Source organism: Aythya ferina, assembly GCF_964211825.1.
Source record: "Aythya ferina genome assembly, chromosome: 8".
Lineage (NCBI taxonomy): Eukaryota > Metazoa > Chordata > Aves > Anseriformes > Anatidae > Aythya > Aythya ferina.
This window is the reverse complement of record NC_140304.1, coordinates 1,816,175-1,835,904: the sequence shown is the minus strand read 5'-3', so window position 1 is coordinate 1,835,904 and position 19,730 is coordinate 1,816,175. Positions and strand designations below refer to the sequence as shown.

The following is a 19,730-nucleotide window of genomic DNA, read 5'->3' as shown; positions in this document are numbered from 1 at the left end:
TTCAAGAAAAAAAAAAGAAAAAAAGTTGATTAAGTAGAAATTATTTATGTTAAAATCAATATTTGAGAAAATCTTATGTCTCCTTTTCATCTATTTATGTATGAGGAAATACATATCTACAGTAGCTGCCTCTATAGTATTTGTTGAATGTCATGAAGCTTTGAACCAGCTTAAAATTTAGTCTTTCTGAGACAGTTCTGCAATTTATTTTAAATTTACTAGTTCAAAAGCTACGTTCTAATGGCAAGTCCAGAATTTAAGTTGCAGTATTTCTGTGAAAAAATAATAGCAACCTACTTCTGCATTTTCTAAAACTTTACATGATACTGTTTCAACTCATGTAAGTTGTTTGAGGCACTTTTGTTGTTCTAGTGCAGCAGCAAGTATGTATATGAATGGGTTTTGGAAATCCACTAGAAAATATTTCAAGGATCAATATTTTCGGTTTATTTATTCATTTCTGTAGCCTGTAGGAATCCTTTTGATAATGTAGTCATATGGTGCAGAAATCAGCCGCCTATTATAATTTATACCAGGGTAAGAGTGAGGACTTCTCGATGAGAGAATAATTCCAGATAAATCTGTCTTTGGACAAGACATAAATCTGGCACCAGCAGCGTGCAACATTCCTTTTTTTTGCCGTTTTAAGGAGAATGAACCTCATCCTGTGCCATTGGTTACACGTGGGTACTGCATGAGGTACCGGTCGGGCCGCACCTCAGAAAGCGGCCAATCCTCGCTGAGCGGGCCCAGGGCCTGCCATATCGTACCAGCGGGAAACCGCAGCCCCTGCCGTGGCTGAGAGGAACTGTCCGCTGCCGGCCCGTGTAGGGCTGCAGCAGGACCTAGACTTCCCCGGGGCGGTGCTGGGACACGGCCGGGCGGGTACTGCCGCTGCCCGCCTTCCTGGAGGCCCGGGGGGGGACACGGGGGGCGATGACTCCGCGAACTGGAGCGAGCACCCGCCGCGGCCAGACTTCGGCCGCTCAGCTGCCGCCATTTTGTGTGGGGTGGCGGGCTGCGCTCTGACAGGTTCTCGCTCCTGGGGAGAGGGAGCGTGGCTGGGGGCTTGGGAGCGCTGTGAGGGGGGGTTGACCTCTGCCCCTCCGGGGCGCCTGGTCCATGGCTGGGAGAGAGCGGTTTCAGTTTGTTTGGGTCGGTGTCCCTGGAGGTGCAGACCTTCACTTGGCGCCGCCTAGAGAGTAGGCTGAGGTGAACGCAGTGGTCTGAGGAGAGGGCTGGGTTTTAGGAGGGAAACTTAAAATAAGGAAACCCCACGCGCCCATAGTAAGCTGTTTCTTAAAGGAGATGCACAAGAGGTCTTTCCTTACAGGGGCTGACAAACATCTATTTATTAATTAATATTTGGTGCTGTTCTTGCAAACACCTACACATCTCATTATGCTGTCTTGAATATGCATTTTTCCCTGTGCTATCAAACTGTATAGAAAAAATTGTATGAAAAAAATGTTCTTGGAGACCTTGTATTATTATTTATTTATTTTAAGGTAGAAAAGCCAGAGACTTTTCACAGTTTCTTGGTTCAGGATTCTGAGGGGAGTGTCCTAATTGACAGCCTGTGGACAAATACAAAACTGCATAAAGGAGTGTTAAACCAGAATTTTTCAGTCTCTTGGGATGTCCATGGCATGTTGTATCATTTTCATTTAAGCCATAAAACAATTGGAATTAAGGAAGTCAGTCAAAGAATAAAGTATTCTACAGTAATAAAGTATTGTACAGAGTGGGGGCCTGCAGGGCCCGTGAGTTGAAATAATCATGAATAACAAAGACTGCTTGAGGGTGGAAAGCATAAAGACAAAATATGTAAATGGTGTTGTGTAATCATAGTTTGTAGATTCTCTACTTGAGGTATGAAAACCATTTCATGCTGGTGAATAGTGTTTACCGTTCCTTAGAGCTGGTGGAATGGTTGTTAGTTCTTCAGTGGCCCTTTACACAGATGATTACTGCCTGAGTAGCTGCAACTTGATGGGACTGATGGATGCTTTCTGCTGCCACTACTGATACCCCAAACAGACAACTCCTGCTTTAGATTACAGGCATTTAAAGTGTGCCATAGAATGGTGGCGGAATTAACCAGCTTTGTTAGAGTTTTTTCTAATGCTAGTCCTGCTGGAGTCAGCTTTGCTGGTAGAGTTGGGAAAAATGGCAAAGTCTGGTGTTGGGGAATGGCAAAGATTTGCAGCAGTGTTACAAACTTGCTCTGACAGGGGCTGTAAAGGGTGCATTGACTTTTTTTTGTTTGTTTGAAATTCTAGAATCCATCTTCCTCGCTGTAGTCACAGTTCTGATTATATGCTGTTCATTATATTCTGCTCATATTGTGAAATGTTTTCTGTTTTAAATTTGAAACATTTCTATGGAATTTTTGAAGTTTTACAGCTCTGTGGAAGAAAAATGTTTTTTAAATTTTGATTCACAAGTGACAGTATACAGTAATTAAGCAAACCTGAATTCTATTTGCAATGCACTCTAAAAGATTTTTTTTTTCATGTTATTGATGAAATGCTGGAGCAAAAAAAATGTGTTGTCTTTATCTCTGTAAGTAAGGAATATGGGTTTGCTGTAGGTTTATCTATCACTGGATTTTTCATTTATTGGGATTTTTGAAATGTTGAACTTGATTTAGTATTTTACTATTTATTTCATTGAACCTAAGATTTTGACTCTAAGATCCTTTCTGTGGCATTCTTTTAGTAAGAATTTTGATTTTTGAATCCATCCTTAAGCAAAATTAAGAGCTATGGAACTCCTCAATGCAACCACATAAAGCAAACACACCTAATGCCTAGAGTTGGTGCTAAATTAATAATACTTTTATTAATGTGTATGTTTAAAACCAGTAATCTCTGGTCCTGATGTTTCAGAATCCTCCATTAACATTAGGGAGTTGGGCCCATAGTCCAATTGTCCAGGTAAGCAATCTGCATAAATGATTAAAAAACAGTCTGATCTGCTTGTAAATTCAAATTATTATTATTTTTTTTAGATAATAGAACCATTTATTTATTTTGTAAAAATGACAGCATCTAATCCAAATTAGATCCAAGATATACAAATATTAGTTTCAGATATACAAATGGTATATTTTCCATCAAAATGGAAACGATTTGAGAAAAGAAAATATAGTCTGAAGATGTTTAAACAAATTTCAACATTATTCTTAGAAATGAAGTAATTTAACACCATCTCTATCTGAATCTTCAGTATTACACATTTTTTTCCCTCCTGACATATCATGGTAATATATAGGTTTTTTACAGTGCTGTCCTGAAGGATTTTTTTGTCATAGTTAATAGGATCCGTATTTTATCATGAGAGAGATTTGCTTTAGGAAGCATCATTAAGGGTACAGTCAAGAGCCCTAAAAGCAAGAATAAGTCTGGAAAAGAAATACTGGCACTTGTATCGCTGATGAGCTTTATGTTCGTTATACAGGTCCAATTCTAGGCATTTCATTTTCACAGTTTTTGTGCTGTCTTTTACAGACTAAAAGACTTGATATTTGATTTAAAAATGTTTAACTCTTCTGACACGGTCTTTTCATTGGATAATTTATTTTATGAAAGACCAGATGCAAAAAAAAGGTAAATCTTTACTGTTAAATATATATAATTGTTTCCCAAGTACTTTCAGACTGTGAATCATTTTACAACTTTTTTGTTGTTGTTTCCTTTTCCCTTTTCTATCTCTTAATAGACATTTGGGGCTAGAAGTTTCCTAGTTCCCAACCCATATTTTGAAATATACATTTTTAAGTATATTGAGGTTTGAATAATGCAGGTGTATCTTCTGGCTATAAGAAATATGGATTAGCAGAAGTTTTGCATCTTAAATTTACTGTGATTAAAAGATTAAAAATCACACTAATTAACCAGCTTTTTTTGTTGTTCTTTTTTATTATTATTATTTTTAATTATTATTATTTTTTTATTATTTAAGCAGGAGAAACAGTAGGTTGTTTATGACTAGTAATTTTAAGCTAGATGTGGAGAGCCTTAAAGAATGATCGTACCTTGCATTTTTATATTAGAGAGAGAGATCTAGAAAAAGAAGAGTCAAACATGTGGTATATTGCACCTGCTCCGGTTATTGGTGAAATTCCAGCAGCAGAGGAGTTACAGAGGGAACTGAAAAAAAATGAGTTGCAGAGGAAGCTGGAAAAAAACACAGCCAGCAATCATATGGGTAAAATATATGACGTTCTTTCTGCATGACTTGACAAATAATTAGCTTGATAGATAATTCCTCCTCTTTATTTTAGTGCTGTGAAATATGAAGTATATATATGAATATAGACAAATAATATATTTTAGTTCAGAGTGATGGTTTTGTTCATAGAAAAGGTTTGGAATATTAGCTGTCCTCTTTGGGCATTTTAAGGCTACAAGGTCACCGTGCAGAAGTGGGCAGCATATGCAGTATGGACAAAATTTTGGCTACTCCAATGTGTGCTATGATGATTGATGGAAAGATGAGAAGCGACTGCAAGAACATAGTGCAGCATGTGCTCCTGATGACCTGTTTCCCATCAAGACATAGAGAGTCTATATGGACCTAACTTCCTTCTCCTCCCCTCTAAATTGCTGTTCAGGAGGCAAAATTTGGAGGTTGTCATTCATTGCCGCTAAGTGCAGTATGCCATCCATCTAAATATTCATAATAACCTTAAGGATTTTTTTTTAAAGCATGTCATTGCTTTATCACTGTCAACTAGATTTCTGCATTTCTTAGCTGCTGTGCTGATTTACAATATTCTCTCTTTAGGTATTATAGTATTAAAATAGAGTTGTGTTTTTTTTTTTCTTACTATATGCAAGAGCAAATCCCATCAAGAACTACTTATTCAAGTAAACTTTTTGATGTTTGTGGAAAGCACCAAACAGGCCACTGTAATTTTAAGTTTCTAGACATATAACACTGAAATTAACAGAGGATGGTGATGAACTGTATTTTTCTTAATGAATTTTATACGTACTCTGAACCGTAAGAATATGGTTAAAAGATTACCAAATTTAAGTGAAGGCTGTTTAATACAGCTGCTTCCAATTGCTCATTTCTGCTGTTGCCTCTTGCTTGTATGGCTAGTCAGATCAGGATACTGATCCTAGTCAGAACTAACCCTACAAATCACAACCAGTAGCTAAGATGACTATGAAACTGACTGTCACTGACTTCATTAGGAATTGTGACTGTTGTCTAGAAGTAATTTTAATCTACTGTGTAGTTCTGAGGAATAGCTTTGCTCCATTACTTTGTATAATTAACAGAGAAAGCAGTCCTATTTTTATAACTTTCTAATTGACAAGATATGTATTGCACTTGTCAGCACTGGTCCACTGGTCATAAAATGTAAAGTTCTTGCAATAAGATAGGAGAATAAGTTCGGGTAATATATGTGAATTTGGCTACAACAAATCTATGTGGAAGATGTTTAATGAAATGAGTATGTATATGAATGTGAGTGAATATTAATAGAAATAATAATTTATTGTCTATCATAGGAGGGATAAAGCACCAGAAGTTTATACAACAATGCAAGAGTAACACTGAGGATGTAAATGATAAATCTCCAGCATCTGTTCATTTTGGCATAGTCTCTGAAAAAGAAATGCTCCAACTAAGTGTAGGAGAAAGAGAGAAAATAAATTTTCAGCATGAAAATCTAAAAAAGGTTTCATTGTTTCTCTCTCCTGACCAAGATAAGTATAAAAGAGGAACGGGGATTTGTCAGCAACCTGATGCAAATTTTTCACAGAGTAAAATCTTAATTAATATTCCAGAAAATGGTGATGATGAGAGTGCCCATTCCACATTAAGAAAAAGGTATGCATCTAGTCAATTCTGATAAATCATCAACTGTCGGAATTGTATTATTGTTTTAGGTGTATTTGTCAAATGCAGAGGTTTTGATCCTTCAGTACTTTAACAGGGCTCCAGACACTAAGTCTTTTCACCGTAAAGAAATAAGATGTTTGCTTTTGACAATATTGTAGTAGTGTAATAAATGTCTCCTGAGTTCAACCTCTTTTACGAGAAAGGTAAGGATGAGATTTTTTTATATATATAATTTTTTAATAAATCAATAAATAATACAGGTTCTTCAAAATACCATTTGGAGTTCTTTATGTACTTGGTAAAAAGCGAGAAGACTGAGATCACGTGCTTTTCAGAGCAGAGGTCAGCCAACCGGGAATACCTTGGGCAGTTCTCAATGTAATTTCAGTGCTGCCTGAAAGATGAGGTTTTACAGATTAACTTCTCTTCTATGCACAGCTCTTCTCGGTCTTCAGAACTTGTACGTCTCTATTGTTTTTAATTATGCAGTGATTGACAGTTAATCTTCTATTGGGATTCAGAGCCCATCTGGACAGGGAGTTGTTTCTCTTCCCCCTCTTCCCCCTCTTCCCCCTCTTCCCCCTCTTCCCCCTCTTCCCCCTCTTCCCCCTCTTCCCCCTCTTCCCCCTCTTCCCCCTCTTCCCCCTCTTCCCCCTCTTCCCCCTCTTCCCCCTCTTCCCCCTCTTCCCCCTCTTCCCCCTCTTCCCCCTCTTCCCCCTCTTCCCCCTCTTCCCCCTCTTCCCCCTCTTCCCCCTCTTCCCCCTCTTCCCCCTCTTCCCCCTCTTCCCCCTCTTCCCCCTCTTCCCCCTCTTCCCCCTCTTCCCCCTCTTCCCCTTTTTAAGTAAAGTTAAAATGTGTATTGAAAGGAGTCTTCTTTGGGTAGAAGAGTGTCAGACAGATCAACTAAAATTATTTCCAAACTTTTCTTATGATTGTATCTTACTGGTTGTGTTTCTTATATAAATATGTATATTTTTCAAATATTAGAGAAACTATGTAGCATACAACAAAGTAATAAAGATCCTGCATCTTTTGCAGCTTATTTAAACTGTCTGATTGTATGTATAAAAATACAAAATTTAAAGATAGTTCAGTGGATATGAAACAAGTTGATACTTACCTTAATACAAGTGAAATCATGACAGAAGCGAGAAAAGATGTGTGGAGAATAAAGCATCATACTCCAATAACTACAGACTCAGATTTTACCCTACATGGGGTAAATGATGGGAACATTGCATCTAAAGTAGGATTTCAAATAAAATCGCTTCCTAGTGCTTCAAGGATTCTGGATAAGACAGGTAATTATTATTGCTCTGTTCAAAAAACAAAACAAAAACAAACAAACAAACAACAAAAAAAAACACTCCACTGATCAAGGTAAAGAGTGAAGAACCTTTTTCTGCCAGCTCAAATTAAGATAATTGATTAAATATAGATAAATGATATTACAGTTCTAAGGAACTTAAATGTGTTGTTGCTTAATATGTGCTGTGTAAACAATTTATGAAGAAGAGTTACATTTTCCAAAGCACTAAGTCTTGGACCTTTTTTAAAAGTGTCACTCCAAGTCTGTTCCTAAACAATTTGAAAAGGAGCAGCCTGGTCCTTCGATACAGTGGATAGTCTCATCTACATTAAAAATTGATTGTTTATTAGTCATGTTGCTCACACTTGTATTTTTCTAGATTAAATAGGAAAAATGGAGGAAAGTGGTGAGAATTTTGATTAAGTGATTGAATACTTTTTTTAGAAATTCAGGTGGAAAAGTATCTGGGGCCTGGCAAACAAAACAAATGTGAGCCAGCAGCTGCCCCAGCAGTAATGAAGGCCGAGAGTGTCCTGGTCTATTCAGCTCTGATAAAGCTGCACCTCAAGAGCTGTGTTCAGTTTGCATAACTTTTACTACACTTCTCAGATGTCTAGGTACTGTATTAAGAGGCATTTTGGGCCTCTGGTACAAGCAAGACATTCTGAAACTGGAGTGAGTTCAACAAAGGGCCACCAACATGATCCTTTCAAATAACAAACCTATGTCCTTCCTGTCCTGTCAGCTCCTTTATCAACTCTGCTTTGCTGCAGCCTTGTAGCTCCTCACAGAATGCACAGCTTAGAGTTAGGAAGATATTTTTCATGGATATTGGTTGAGAACAATTAAAACTATTTTTATAAACTTTAATTTCTTTTAGGAACAACAGGAAGAAATTTGGAAATGTTGAGGGCTGTTACAGAAATACGTATCCTTTTATTTGCTGTATCTGATTTATTGAATTTATTACCATGACTCTTACATTTACAAAATTATAGTGGCTAGTTTGTAGCCATAGGAACTCATGCATTATACTGTAATAGTTTTGAATTGTAACGTAATGCTGGGAGTTGAATGGGAATTTATGCCTGGGACATCCAAAGCTAGAATGAAAATAGAATAACTTATAAATAGATCATTCATCACCAAGCAAACTTATTCTTATTTCAAACATGTATATTTTATCCTCAAAATTACTTATTTTTAAAATGTAAAATTTAAAATTTTTAGTTTGGTAAGAATTGACATAATTTCCAAAACAAGTAAGAACTCAGTTGTTCTGATGTTGCCAATTGCAGATAAAGTTCCTCTTTTTGAAAGTGGGTCATTTATTTAGAGGGATAATTTTAGAGAAGCCTTTTTAAAAAATCCTTGCTCACCTTTACTTTTTTTCTGGTTTTATTTCATTATTTTCTTGTATTACTCTTTTTTTTTTTTTTTTTTTTTGAGTCTTTTAAAATGAACACAACAACTTTTTAAGGCCTCAGCTGTTCATTGTTTTTGTGACTGTTGGTGTTACATTCGACTGTGTTTGCATCCATAGCCTGATTGGATGGTTGCAATTAGTCTGCTTGTGTGGCTTCAGTGCAAGTCCAGACAAGGATAATCTCATTTGTTTGGATCGTAAGGAAACAATGCTCTCTTTACTCTTACTTGTATTTTAGATAAAAATGCTTTTGTCTGGAAAATATGGAAAATACACAATATTTGCAGTTGAAAATACCTTTAATAGCACTATCAGCATTAAGAGATTGTAGGTGAATTTCTTTACTACTGTTACAACTGGGTAAACAATATTACGCTGTTGAATGTGTTATATTACAAATATAATGTGGCAATTGGCACTTCAGATATGTTAACAGCAGTGCTCTGCTTGCTCCTTCAAATGCTTTCACATGTCATAATTGTATGCTGTTCCATGCAACTTATTCCAGGGAGAAGGTTCTCAATTCATGGTATAGTCCTGAGACCTCTCAAATAGGGAGTGGTTTGTTTTGTTTTTTCAATGAAGTGCAATATTTGGCACACCAAGAATCAAATGAAGATATTAAATCATTTAATAAGTTACTTTCTGGTATTTTTTTGACAAGCTTTTATCAATTAAAGTTTGTAGCATGTTTTTTAAATTGGCATTTAAATTGCAAGGTAGAGATGTATTTCACAGTTCTAAAAGAAATTTTATAATGCTCATGGAGCAGATTATCTTGACTGTCATCATGCGGCACTTCCAGGGCAAGCAGGTGATCAGGCCCAGTCAGCATGGGTTTATGAAAGGCAGGTCCTGCTTGATGAAACTGATCTCCTTGTATGACAAAGTGACATGCCTGGTGGATGAGGGAAAGGCTGTGGATGTGGTCTACCTTGACTTCAGCAAGGCTTTTGACACTGTTTCCCACAGCATTCTCCTCAAGAAACTGTCTGCTCATGGCTTGGACTAGTGTACACTTTGTTGGTTAAAAACTGTCTGGATAGCCAGGTCCAAAGAGTCATGGTGAATGGAGTCAAATTCAGCTGGAGGCCGGTCACTAGTGGCGTCCCCCAGGGCTCAGTACTGGGGCCAGTCCTCTTTAATATCTTTATCAATGATCTGCATGAGGGGATCGAGTGCACCCTCAGTAAGTTCGCAGATGACACCAAGTTAGGTACGTGTGTCGATCTGCTCGAGGGCAGGAAGGCTCTGCAGGAGGATCTGGATAGGCTGCACCGATGGGCTGAGGCCAACTGTATGAAGTTCAACAAGGCCAAGTGCTGGGTCCTGTACCAGGGGTGCTAGAACCCCAAGCAGAGCTACAGGCTGGGAGATGAGTGGTTGGAAAGCTGCCTGGCAGAGAAGGACCTGGGAGTATTGGTGGATAGTCGGCTGAATATGAGCCAGCAGTGTGCTCAGGTGGCCAAGAAGGCCAACAGCATCCTGGCTTGTATAAGAAGCAGTGTGACCAGCAGGTCTAGGGAAGTGATTGTCCCCCTGTACTCAGCTCTGGTGAGGCTGCACCTCGAGTACTGTGTTCAGTTTTGGGCCCCTCACTACAAGAAGGACATCGAGGTGCTAGAGATTGTCCAGAGAAGGGCAACGAAGCTGGTGAGGGGTCTGGAGGACAAGTCATACGATGAGCGGCTGAGGGAGCTGGGGTTGTTCAGCCTGGAGAAGAGGAAGCTCAGGGGTGACCTTTTCGCTCTCTATAGGTACCTTAAAGGAGGCTGTAGTGAGGTGGGGTTGGTCTATTCTGCCACGTGCCTGGTGACAGGACGAGGGGGAACGGGCTAAAGTTGCGCCAGGGGTGTTTTAGGTTGAATATTAGGAAGAACTTCTTTACTGAGAGGGTTGTGAGGCATTGGAATGGGCTGCCCAGGGAAGTGGTGGAGTCACCATCCCTGGAGGTCTTTAAAAGACGTTTAGATGTAGAGCTTAGTGATAGGGTTTAGTGGAGAACTTGTTAGTGTTAGGTCAGAGGTTGGACTCCGTGATCTTGAGGTCTCTTCCAACCTTTACAATTATGTGACTCTGTGATTCTGTTTTCACTTCCTTAATGCTCTGAAGCGACCCAATTTAGAAGTATTTTTAAGGAGTTTCCATATTTTAACTATGCACAGTCTAAAGCTTTGGATGACGTAAGTATGAAATGTTTGCTGCAGCTGCAAGTAGTACTGTGTAGATAAATACATTGTGCAAATGTAAATGAAACTTTAGAACTTAAAAGGGGTTAGAAAAGTACAATATATTTCAAGTCTCTTCCTGGAATAGATAAGCAGAATTGAGCATAGCAGAGAGATGAGAAGAACTTCTTAAAATGTGTTTCTCAAATGCATTTGTGTGAAGTTGTGAATGACAAGTATACTTACACATACAGATTGCCAGTATCCTAAATTATTTTCAAAGGAAAATTAAGCAGATCTTTAGAGAAGGGTGTTCTTTTAGAAAAGTGGTATTTGTCCATCCTTTCTTTTTATCAACTATACTTTTTCTTTAAAACCCCAAACTGATTTCGAAATTAACCAATTTGAGGAAGATTGTGTTACGGGTTTTGCAGAGAGAGGGGAAATCAGAGTCTCATCAGTGAGGATTATACATCATATATAATATATATATATATATATACATCATATATATATATATACATCATATATATACATCATATGTAAAATAATCTTGCATTACTTTTTTTTTTTTTTTTTTTAGTAACTATAACAACAGTAAATTTTGCTTACAGCAGTGGTTTTCTGTTATTCTATGAACAGAGTTGTCAGGGCAATCATTTTGGGGAAAAAATTGAGTGACTTATGTTTTAGTACTTCTAAATATAAACTTGTTTGCAAAGTACAAGGAAGGACAAGGTTTGCCTATCACTTACATATAAGAGATGAAGTTGGAAAGAAAAGTCATCATATTAAAAAGATAATGGTCATGCCTTTTTTATTGTTGAGCTGGAAAGATTCAGCTTTTTAAAATTTCTCTGTTTGTGAATGTTACAAATGATTATTTAACAAAAATCAGCAAAGATTTCATATGCATATATCATCGATTTTTGTGTGTATGTGTCAGCATTGAAGAAATGGAACTATAGAGAAAGAACAGTGGTAATTCCTGCAAACAATTGTTTAGCAGTGTTGTTAGTGTCACTCATTTACGTTTCCATGACAGTTGCATAGCAAAAGACATTCTTTCTCTTGTTGTAATTTAAAGTCCACATCTAATACAAAATTAATTAAAGAACTACCAGCTATCAGTGTATTTTGTGTCTTTTTTACCTAGAAAATGTTTTTACAATGTATGGATAGGTACAATGAATAGCTGCGTTGCATTTACTTCTATGCCATTCCTTCCTAGCTTCTTTACACAGATAGAAATTTTGTGATTTGTGCTCCAACTGGCTCTGGAAAAACTGTGATGTTTGAACTAGCTATTACCAGATTACTTATGGAAGCCCCAATGCCTTGGTTAAATATTAAAATTGTTTACAGTAAGTATTATGCAGCTTTAATCATTTTGATGACAACAGTAGAAGATGTCATTCTGTAAGCACGGAGATCTGGATCGATTGTTTAAATAATACTGAAACTACTTAAGTAACAGCACTGTATAATTGTAGTGGCCATCACTGCCTAGACAAATAAAAATATTGTAAAGAGTTTATCCTCTGAGAAAGCAAGATATACCTGAAAAAAAGAGAAACAAAGGAAACTAAAACAAATTCTCGTCAGAGCCTGAGCTGAAGCAATATCTTTTGTGTACGTGTCATTTTCTCTGATAAAAGAATCACTTTTTTCAACATTTGTTTATCTGGCAAGGTTTCATGCTGTTGCTTTCTGTCTACTAGTTCAAAGGCAACAGAGCCATGGTCTTCATGAGTTTTAATTGATCTGTATATAAACTAACGAAAATACTTAAAGATAGTCACATCTGTAGACCATTACTCTTTTTCTTCCTGGAGAGCTACATTCGTATCATGTAAAGCAGATGAGATGGGTAGTTTTGTCCCTATGTTAGTTAATTCATACAGTGATATATTTGTTAGACTTGCTATTAATGTTTAATCTTTATTTTACAAATGTTTCAGCTTTGTTTGTCGTCTTTTTTTAATTTCAGTGAGTTAAAATCCTTACAATAATGCTAGTGTTGACACAGAGTTTACTGTGTATTGTAAACAGATTTTTTTATAAACAGACACATACTGTAGTTTCTCTAAGCACTTCAGTGTGCTCTAAGACTTTTAATTGTATTGGTAGAAGTGATGCTAATCAGCTGGTTAGAATTTTCAGTAAGGGAGTATTTATGTGCTGGTGGAATTAGATCTGCTGACCTTTCCTAGTACAACAACGATGAAGAACAAGATATGCCTGTTTTTGTGAATATTGGAACGGAGGCGTTAATCAGAGTATGTACTGCTGGAGGATTATCCAGTAGCCAGTTTGTCTGTGGCCCAATGTATGTGAATTAGGGTGTGGTAGTTCTGTAAATTAGGGCTGATAACCAATAGCTTTAACATGCTAAGGATTGGTGGCTGAATTTTAGGGGGCAATTACTACTTTCTTGCATTCTGCCTCATCGCTAATAGAAAATTACTCTTGCAATTTTATGAACTTGCTGCTATTTTTATCAGTTTTCTGAAGCTAGTGATTTCTGCTTCTGTATAGGCCACTGGTAATCTTATGAGGTTTTACACCTTTTTTTCTGTAGCAGAAACTGGTTCTTCAAATCGCTTCATCTTGTGGATCAGTTGTCAGCTGACAACAGAAATGGATCATATTCCAGTGGCTTTAAGTAGCCATAACTACAAGATCTATTTTATTACTGCTGTTTTCAGATCACTGGTAGATCACTTTTTTTTTTTTTTTAACATAAATTGCTGCATTTTCCAATAGATTACCTATCCAGTATAGACTTTCATGTGTTGCTAGTATCAGTCCTTGTAGAGAATAACTTCTGTCTTCTAGAAATTAACCTCCATCTGCACAAGTATAGTATGTATCTACAGGCCAGAGGGGGGGGGGAGGGGGGAAAAAAAAGTAGATTGTTTTAGGAGTCCATTCATCAGGACCAGCATTGCTCCTACCTCCCATGTTAGCTGGTATGACACTGACTACACTTAACTGTACACATGGTTTAGATAGTTTTTTGTTTCTTCTACTATTCTGTCGCCTGCTTGTGAATGGTTTCTCATTTATAACCCCTCATTGTCTTTGAATACAGAGCGCTCATATCATTCTAAATAGGAAAAAGGTTGGTATTTGTATGATCTTTCATTAAAAAGATCTATTTCCTGTGGTTTCGTATGTCTGTGAGAAAACCTTTTGATAACTGAGTGCTTATTGTTTCCATATGGAACTGAAGAAAAAGTCAGGATTAAGAGAGGGCATAAATAACCTTAATTAAAGGGTTCTGTTTCCAATTGCTGATAGGGAAGAACCGTGGCCCAAAGCTCAAAGTTGATCTATACATAAGGGACAGGATAATCATCCAATTATGAATGTTATGGTTTGGGGAGCAAAGCTGAAAATTGAAGAATTAAATGCAAGAAGACATCTGCATTTAGCATTTTTAGCAATACAGTTGAAGATTTGGTGTTTGTGACGTAACTGATCATTTTGTGTTGTTTTTAGTGGCTCCAGTAAAAGCTCTATGCAGTCAGCGTTATCATGACTGGAAAGAAAAATTTGGACCTATAGGACTCAACTGTAAGGAACTGACGGGAGATACAGTGATGGATGACTTATTTGAAATACATCGTGCTCACATTATTATCACTACACCTGTAGGTTTCAGTCCAAATTCTTAAAAACAAAACAAAACCGCTAGAAAAAGCGGACATTACTGGTCTGATTGTATGTTGTCACATCTGATATTTATTTTTTTGTAGTGAGTACTGATTTGCAGAATTTATGAGTACTAATGAGAACTAATGAGTAGTGAGTTGCAGAACAATTTTATGATCTTTGTACTTGCCTACAAATTGTTGTGCATGCTTCTGGTTCATGTAAACAGCATGTAATAATGTGTCAGATGAAACATACATTTGCTTGATTTAACTGATTTAATTTAAAGATTTATTAAAGTTTAGTTATGCCTGCATGTCCTGTCATGCAGAGATATGCTCTGATATGCTATGTCAGAGATAGCTCTGACATACGCTGGCCTTTCAAAGATTTTTCTCCTCCTGTCTTTTTTTATCTTGTAGGAAAAATGGGATAGCATGACTAGAAGGTGGAGAGACAACTCTATAGTTCAGCTTGTACGACTGTTTCTCATTGATGAGGCAAGAAAAATAATGATTTTTATATGCTATTTTTGTTCCTGAAGATGTGTTAGAAAATAAAACATTTATTTAACACATGTATAGAGTATTACTCAAGAAATATTTTGCAAATGTTTTAAAATTCCTAATAGGTGCATGTTATAAAGGATGAAAGCCGTGGTGCAACATTAGAAGTTGTAGTCAGTCGGATGAGGACTATTCAGTCTTCTCTTTGGCGTCTTTCAGAGAATCATGACGTTGTTCCTCCCTTGAGATTTGTAGCTGTTTCCGCAACAATCCCAAATGCTGAAGATGTAAGATTTATATTTTAATAGTATTTTAATTAATATAGTTGCATTTTATTAAAAAAAAGAAAAGAAAAAAAAAAGTAGAGTTCTAAATAAATATCAATAGATACCAAAGTTGTCATTTTGAAGCTGTCAGATAATTGCAGCTTTGTGGTTGATGTTAACTTAATAAATGACCTTCAACCATAGGAAACTATCAGCTAAGTATGGCTATGCTTCTGTTTCAGATTTCTATGATTTTTGTCTTTAATATAAATCTAAATGGACTTGAGATTTCAATCCAAAGTAAAATGGTTCAGTAGAAAGTAGAACTTCCACTGGTTTTCATGCTAAAAGTATGTGAAATGTGTTAATAGTTTATAGGTGACAAAAGTTAAGTTAATTACTGTATAATGCCGTTGAGCAGAGCATGATTAAAGGCAGAAAATTATTATTTAAATTTAAATTCTGTTTCTTCTTTTTTAAAGATTGCAGAATGGCTTTCAGATGGTAAGATGCCTGCTGTATGTCTGAAAATAGATGAGGATCAGCGACCAGTGAAGCTACGCAAAATTGTTCTTGGTTTTCCTTGCAGTGATAATCAAACAGAATTCAAATTTGACTTAACTCTTAACTACAAGATAGCGAGTGTTATACAAACATACTCTGAACAAAAACCAGCACTTGTGGTACAACATCTTTTTTTAATCACATTTATAATTTTCTTACCAAAAAGTGTTGATTCAGAAAAAACTATTTTCTTACTTACAGTTTTGTGCCACAAGAAAAGGAGTACAGCAGGCCGCTTCTGTTCTTTCAAAAGATGCCAAATTTCTATTAAGTATAGAACAGAAACAAAGGTATTTTTATATTGAAATTTTTATTAAGTGTTTATGTATTCTAGTAAACTTGTGAAATCTGTGAAGCTGTTGACCTAATACAGTTTCCAGCAGAGGAATGTTTCTATATGTCTCTGTTGCTTTCCCTCTTTCTCACTTGCATTTCTGCCAGCAGTATTTATATCTGATTTCACCTTCTGCATCCAGTTCAGAGCTAGATTATATGTTATAACTTGGAAAGATGACTGGACTGGAAAGGGTGCATTGGCTCCTCTAGAGAGTCAGTTTGTTTGCTTTGGGAAAGGTGGTGGTTATTCCAAAGAATGTGTAGGTAAAAAGTTATTTTAAGATGATATCCTTCTGATAGGCTAACATGTATTTATAAACTAAGAACATCTTTAAAAAAGCACAAAGGCACTAGGAATATGAGAACGTATGTAAAATAAATGTACATGTCAAGGAATACATCTTAAAACCTTAAAAGGCATAGTTGTGTATTGTTTCATGTGAACCTTATATCTTAGCATTTTAAATGTACTCTTTGCATATTCTGCCAACGTTAGTGAATCTGCTTTGCGATTCTGAAGCACTTTTTTTTCTTTGTTGTGTAGATTACAAAGGTCTGCAAATTCATTGAAAGATTCTAAGCTCAGAGGTAAATATAACCTACCACTTCTCTGCCTTGTGAATGAAAATTTGCCTGAGTAAACTTAGTCAAACAATGGACATAATTATTTCATTATCAGATCTTTTAATGTATGGTGTGGCTTATCATCATGCGGGTATGGAGGTGTGTGACAGAAAAATAATTGAAGGAGCTTTTACTGTTGGAGATTTACCAGTACTTTGTAAGTCAATTTAACTTTGAAAGTCAAAATGTTAATGTATTCTGAGAAGACTGTAGTTTGGAATTGGGAATTCTACTGTTTCCATTGTTACTTTGTGAAATCCAAAAGTTGTTATTATGTTTCACATGCACTTCTACTCTGTGAGTGTACAGACACATTATTACTGAAAACCAGAGAACTTTCCTTCTTTTCAACATACACAAAGGTCATCCTTGCTCTTACGTTTCTATAGGGCTGGCCTAGATCCATTTCATTCTAGTAGTGCTGAGCAGTCCTCTGCTACTATGTCCTTTTTCAGCTTTCACATTATGTTTTCTTGGTTTGTCTTTTGCAACACTGGTTCCCTGAAGATAAACTTGTACTTTTTTTCTCCTTAGACAGGCAAGATTCCATTTTCGAGCCCCCCATGCAAGGTGTTTTGATAGTGTGGTTGCTAAGAAAGATTGCACCTGCTGTTACATAGAATGAGAAGGTATCTGTTTGAGACTTGATAGTCTCATCTTGTCCAGGCCTTCACTTTTCACATCCAGAAATTCAGACTCTATAAACTGCTTGTGTGGTTCACATACAACAATGAAAGATTCATGGATTTTTCATTTCTGTACAACAGTCCTGACTCACTGAAATTTTAAGGTAGATCCCTTTACTATGATCTGGCAAAATTCCCAGTTGTAGTACCCATCCTATTAAAAAGTCTCTCTGTATTCTTGTGATCTGCTGTACTGGAGTTGTGCATATGGCTTTGCCAACTGCTGTGCCATTTCTGAAGTCTCAGGAGATAGTGGTTGTACAATTGCTCTTAGCAAAATGAACAGGAGACCCTGTGCCACTGCTCAACGCAGTGTATGTACATATTGACTACCACTAAAAGAATGCAAAGGTGCTTACTGATACTTGAGTTCTTTGAAATGTGTGTTTTGTATGAACATTTCAGAATAATCTGAGATACTATAACTATACACATTCATACAACTGAAAGTGGGCATTTTCTGCCTCATGTCTCTGAACATGAAGGGGAATGGTTTTTAACACACTTCTACAAGTATTGCAAAGGGAAGAAATTTTAGGTCTTAAGTGTAGGTATACTCACAGTGGGTATATATATGTGGACTGTAGTTTGAATTGCACTGGTAAGAAACTTTGTTTGCAACTTTTTATGTGGTTCATTTTGCTCCAACAGACTTCCAGCTTGCCTATCTAGACAGTATGAAAACCACTATTATTCTTGAGAAGGGAAATGGCTGTGGCATTAGTTTACATTGGATCCTTCTTTCCTGATGTACCTGTGACTCATTAATTATAGCTCTCCTTTAATTTCTGAAAACAATTGGTGTGTTTAACAATATTTTGTTTTTCTAGTGGAATAGTTGTATCCATTGGCCTGTATTGTTGACTTTCCATGCTGAATTTCTGTTAAAGAAAGTAAATTTAAAAGTAGTAGAGGGAGATAATTTGCACATAAACAAACACGGCTGGTGTTTTTCCATGTGAGAGTATGTATTGGTAAAGTATTATGATAGTATTGGTGATGATTGTGGTTTGGTGCCATGAATATAAATAATGCTAATGACTGATGACTTGAAAAAAGTTCTTAAAGATACTAGTCACTATGAAGGAAGATACATATGTTTCTGTATTCAAATTTCTATCCATGAAGAATTATGGATTTTGTTTCTTCAGTGTGTATGTGCTTTATTGAAGATGGATTGCATTCTGGATGATCTGTTAAGGAATGTTTAAATAAAAATAATTAAACAGGTATTTAATAATTAAACATTTATTTAATATTTAAATATTCACTTTTGAACAGATGTATTCTGGTAAAGAATACTTGATAACTGAATGCAGATGATCAGATACATACTTTTTATTTTAATGCAAATACATGTCTGTTCTAGGTCTAATTATTTCTGGTGCAAAATGTCCTTGCCTTCCACTGAGTTTACGGGGAAGCAAGAGCTCTTAGCAATGAAAAATTAGGCCCTTATTTGCTGCTTATTTATTATCTGTGAGACGTGTCAGTGGTGTTCACCTTGAAGTCAATATACTTTGATCTGATCTAGTTACTACTAGCACCTTGGCTATGGGAGTCAATCTACCTGCACACCTGGTGGTTATAAAATCCACAATGCACTATGTCGGAGGGATGTTTGAAGAGTACAGTGAAACTGATATTCTGCAAATGATTGGGAGAGCAGGAAGACCTCAAGTAAGTTAATGCTGTATGAAGAAACAACAATACCAAAAAAAATATTGCAGCATTTGTTTTTTTAGTTATAATTTAACTGTTAATAAAAAATATCTGGGTAATATCTATTAGAGAAAAATATGTTTGCTTTTGTACTGTCCATTAAAAAGCATTGCTTTACCTTGCTCTAGAAAAAGATCTGAAGATTGCATTTGGTTTGTGTAAGGAATATGGATTAGAGGAAAAAATAGGAAGTTGACACAAAATTTAGAAATTGCATGATAAAAAATCTAAAGTATTTAATAGCATAGAGCACAATGTACTTTTGTTCTCATAACATCAGAGCAAGAAAGCATCTAATTAAGTTAGGAATGGGGGGACTGGAAGCACTGTCTTCATAAAGTTCTAATTCCTTTTGCTTTCACAAAAAGAGAGGGTTGTTTTTTTAATTTTGTTTTAATTTTTTACTTTTTTTTTTTTTTTCAGTTTGACACTACAGCAACAGCAGTCATTATGACTCGTTGGAGTACAAGGGAGAAGTATATACAGATGTTAAATGGTGCAGATATAATAGAGAGCAGGTAACTGATTTTTCATAAGACTATATAAATGGTAGTAATGTTTCATTATTTCTACAGAAGGTGTTTTTTCAGGATTTTTGTGTCTG

The 19,730-nt window shown here is 36.3% G+C and overlaps 1 protein-coding gene across 1 annotated transcript in view; it reads left to right on the top strand.

Annotated features, from left to right (window-relative positions):
- Positions 1-962: 962 nt before the first annotated feature.
- HFM1 (helicase for meiosis 1) overlaps positions 963-19,730 on the top strand; it is a 39,748-nt gene continuing 20,980 nt past the window's right edge. The window contains exons 1-17 of the mRNA XM_084527508.1: positions 963-2,939; positions 3,513-3,611; positions 4,058-4,212; positions 5,529-5,850; positions 6,901-7,163; positions 8,052-8,099; positions 10,710-10,780; positions 11,997-12,129; positions 14,270-14,421; positions 14,845-14,922; positions 15,054-15,215; positions 15,677-15,877; positions 15,960-16,048; positions 16,639-16,682; positions 16,774-16,875; positions 18,939-19,084; positions 19,550-19,644. Coding sequence (XP_084383634.1) covers positions 3,541-3,611; positions 4,058-4,212; positions 5,529-5,850; positions 6,901-7,163; positions 8,052-8,099; positions 10,710-10,780; positions 11,997-12,129; positions 14,270-14,421; positions 14,845-14,922; positions 15,054-15,215; positions 15,677-15,877; positions 15,960-16,048; positions 16,639-16,682; positions 16,774-16,875; positions 18,939-19,084; positions 19,550-19,644 — 2,132 coding nt within the window. The 5' untranslated portion in view covers positions 963-2,939; positions 3,513-3,540. The remainder of the gene's footprint in view (positions 2,940-3,512; positions 3,612-4,057; positions 4,213-5,528; positions 5,851-6,900; positions 7,164-8,051; positions 8,100-10,709; positions 10,781-11,996; positions 12,130-14,269; positions 14,422-14,844; positions 14,923-15,053; positions 15,216-15,676; positions 15,878-15,959; positions 16,049-16,638; positions 16,683-16,773; positions 16,876-18,938; positions 19,085-19,549; positions 19,645-19,730) is intronic.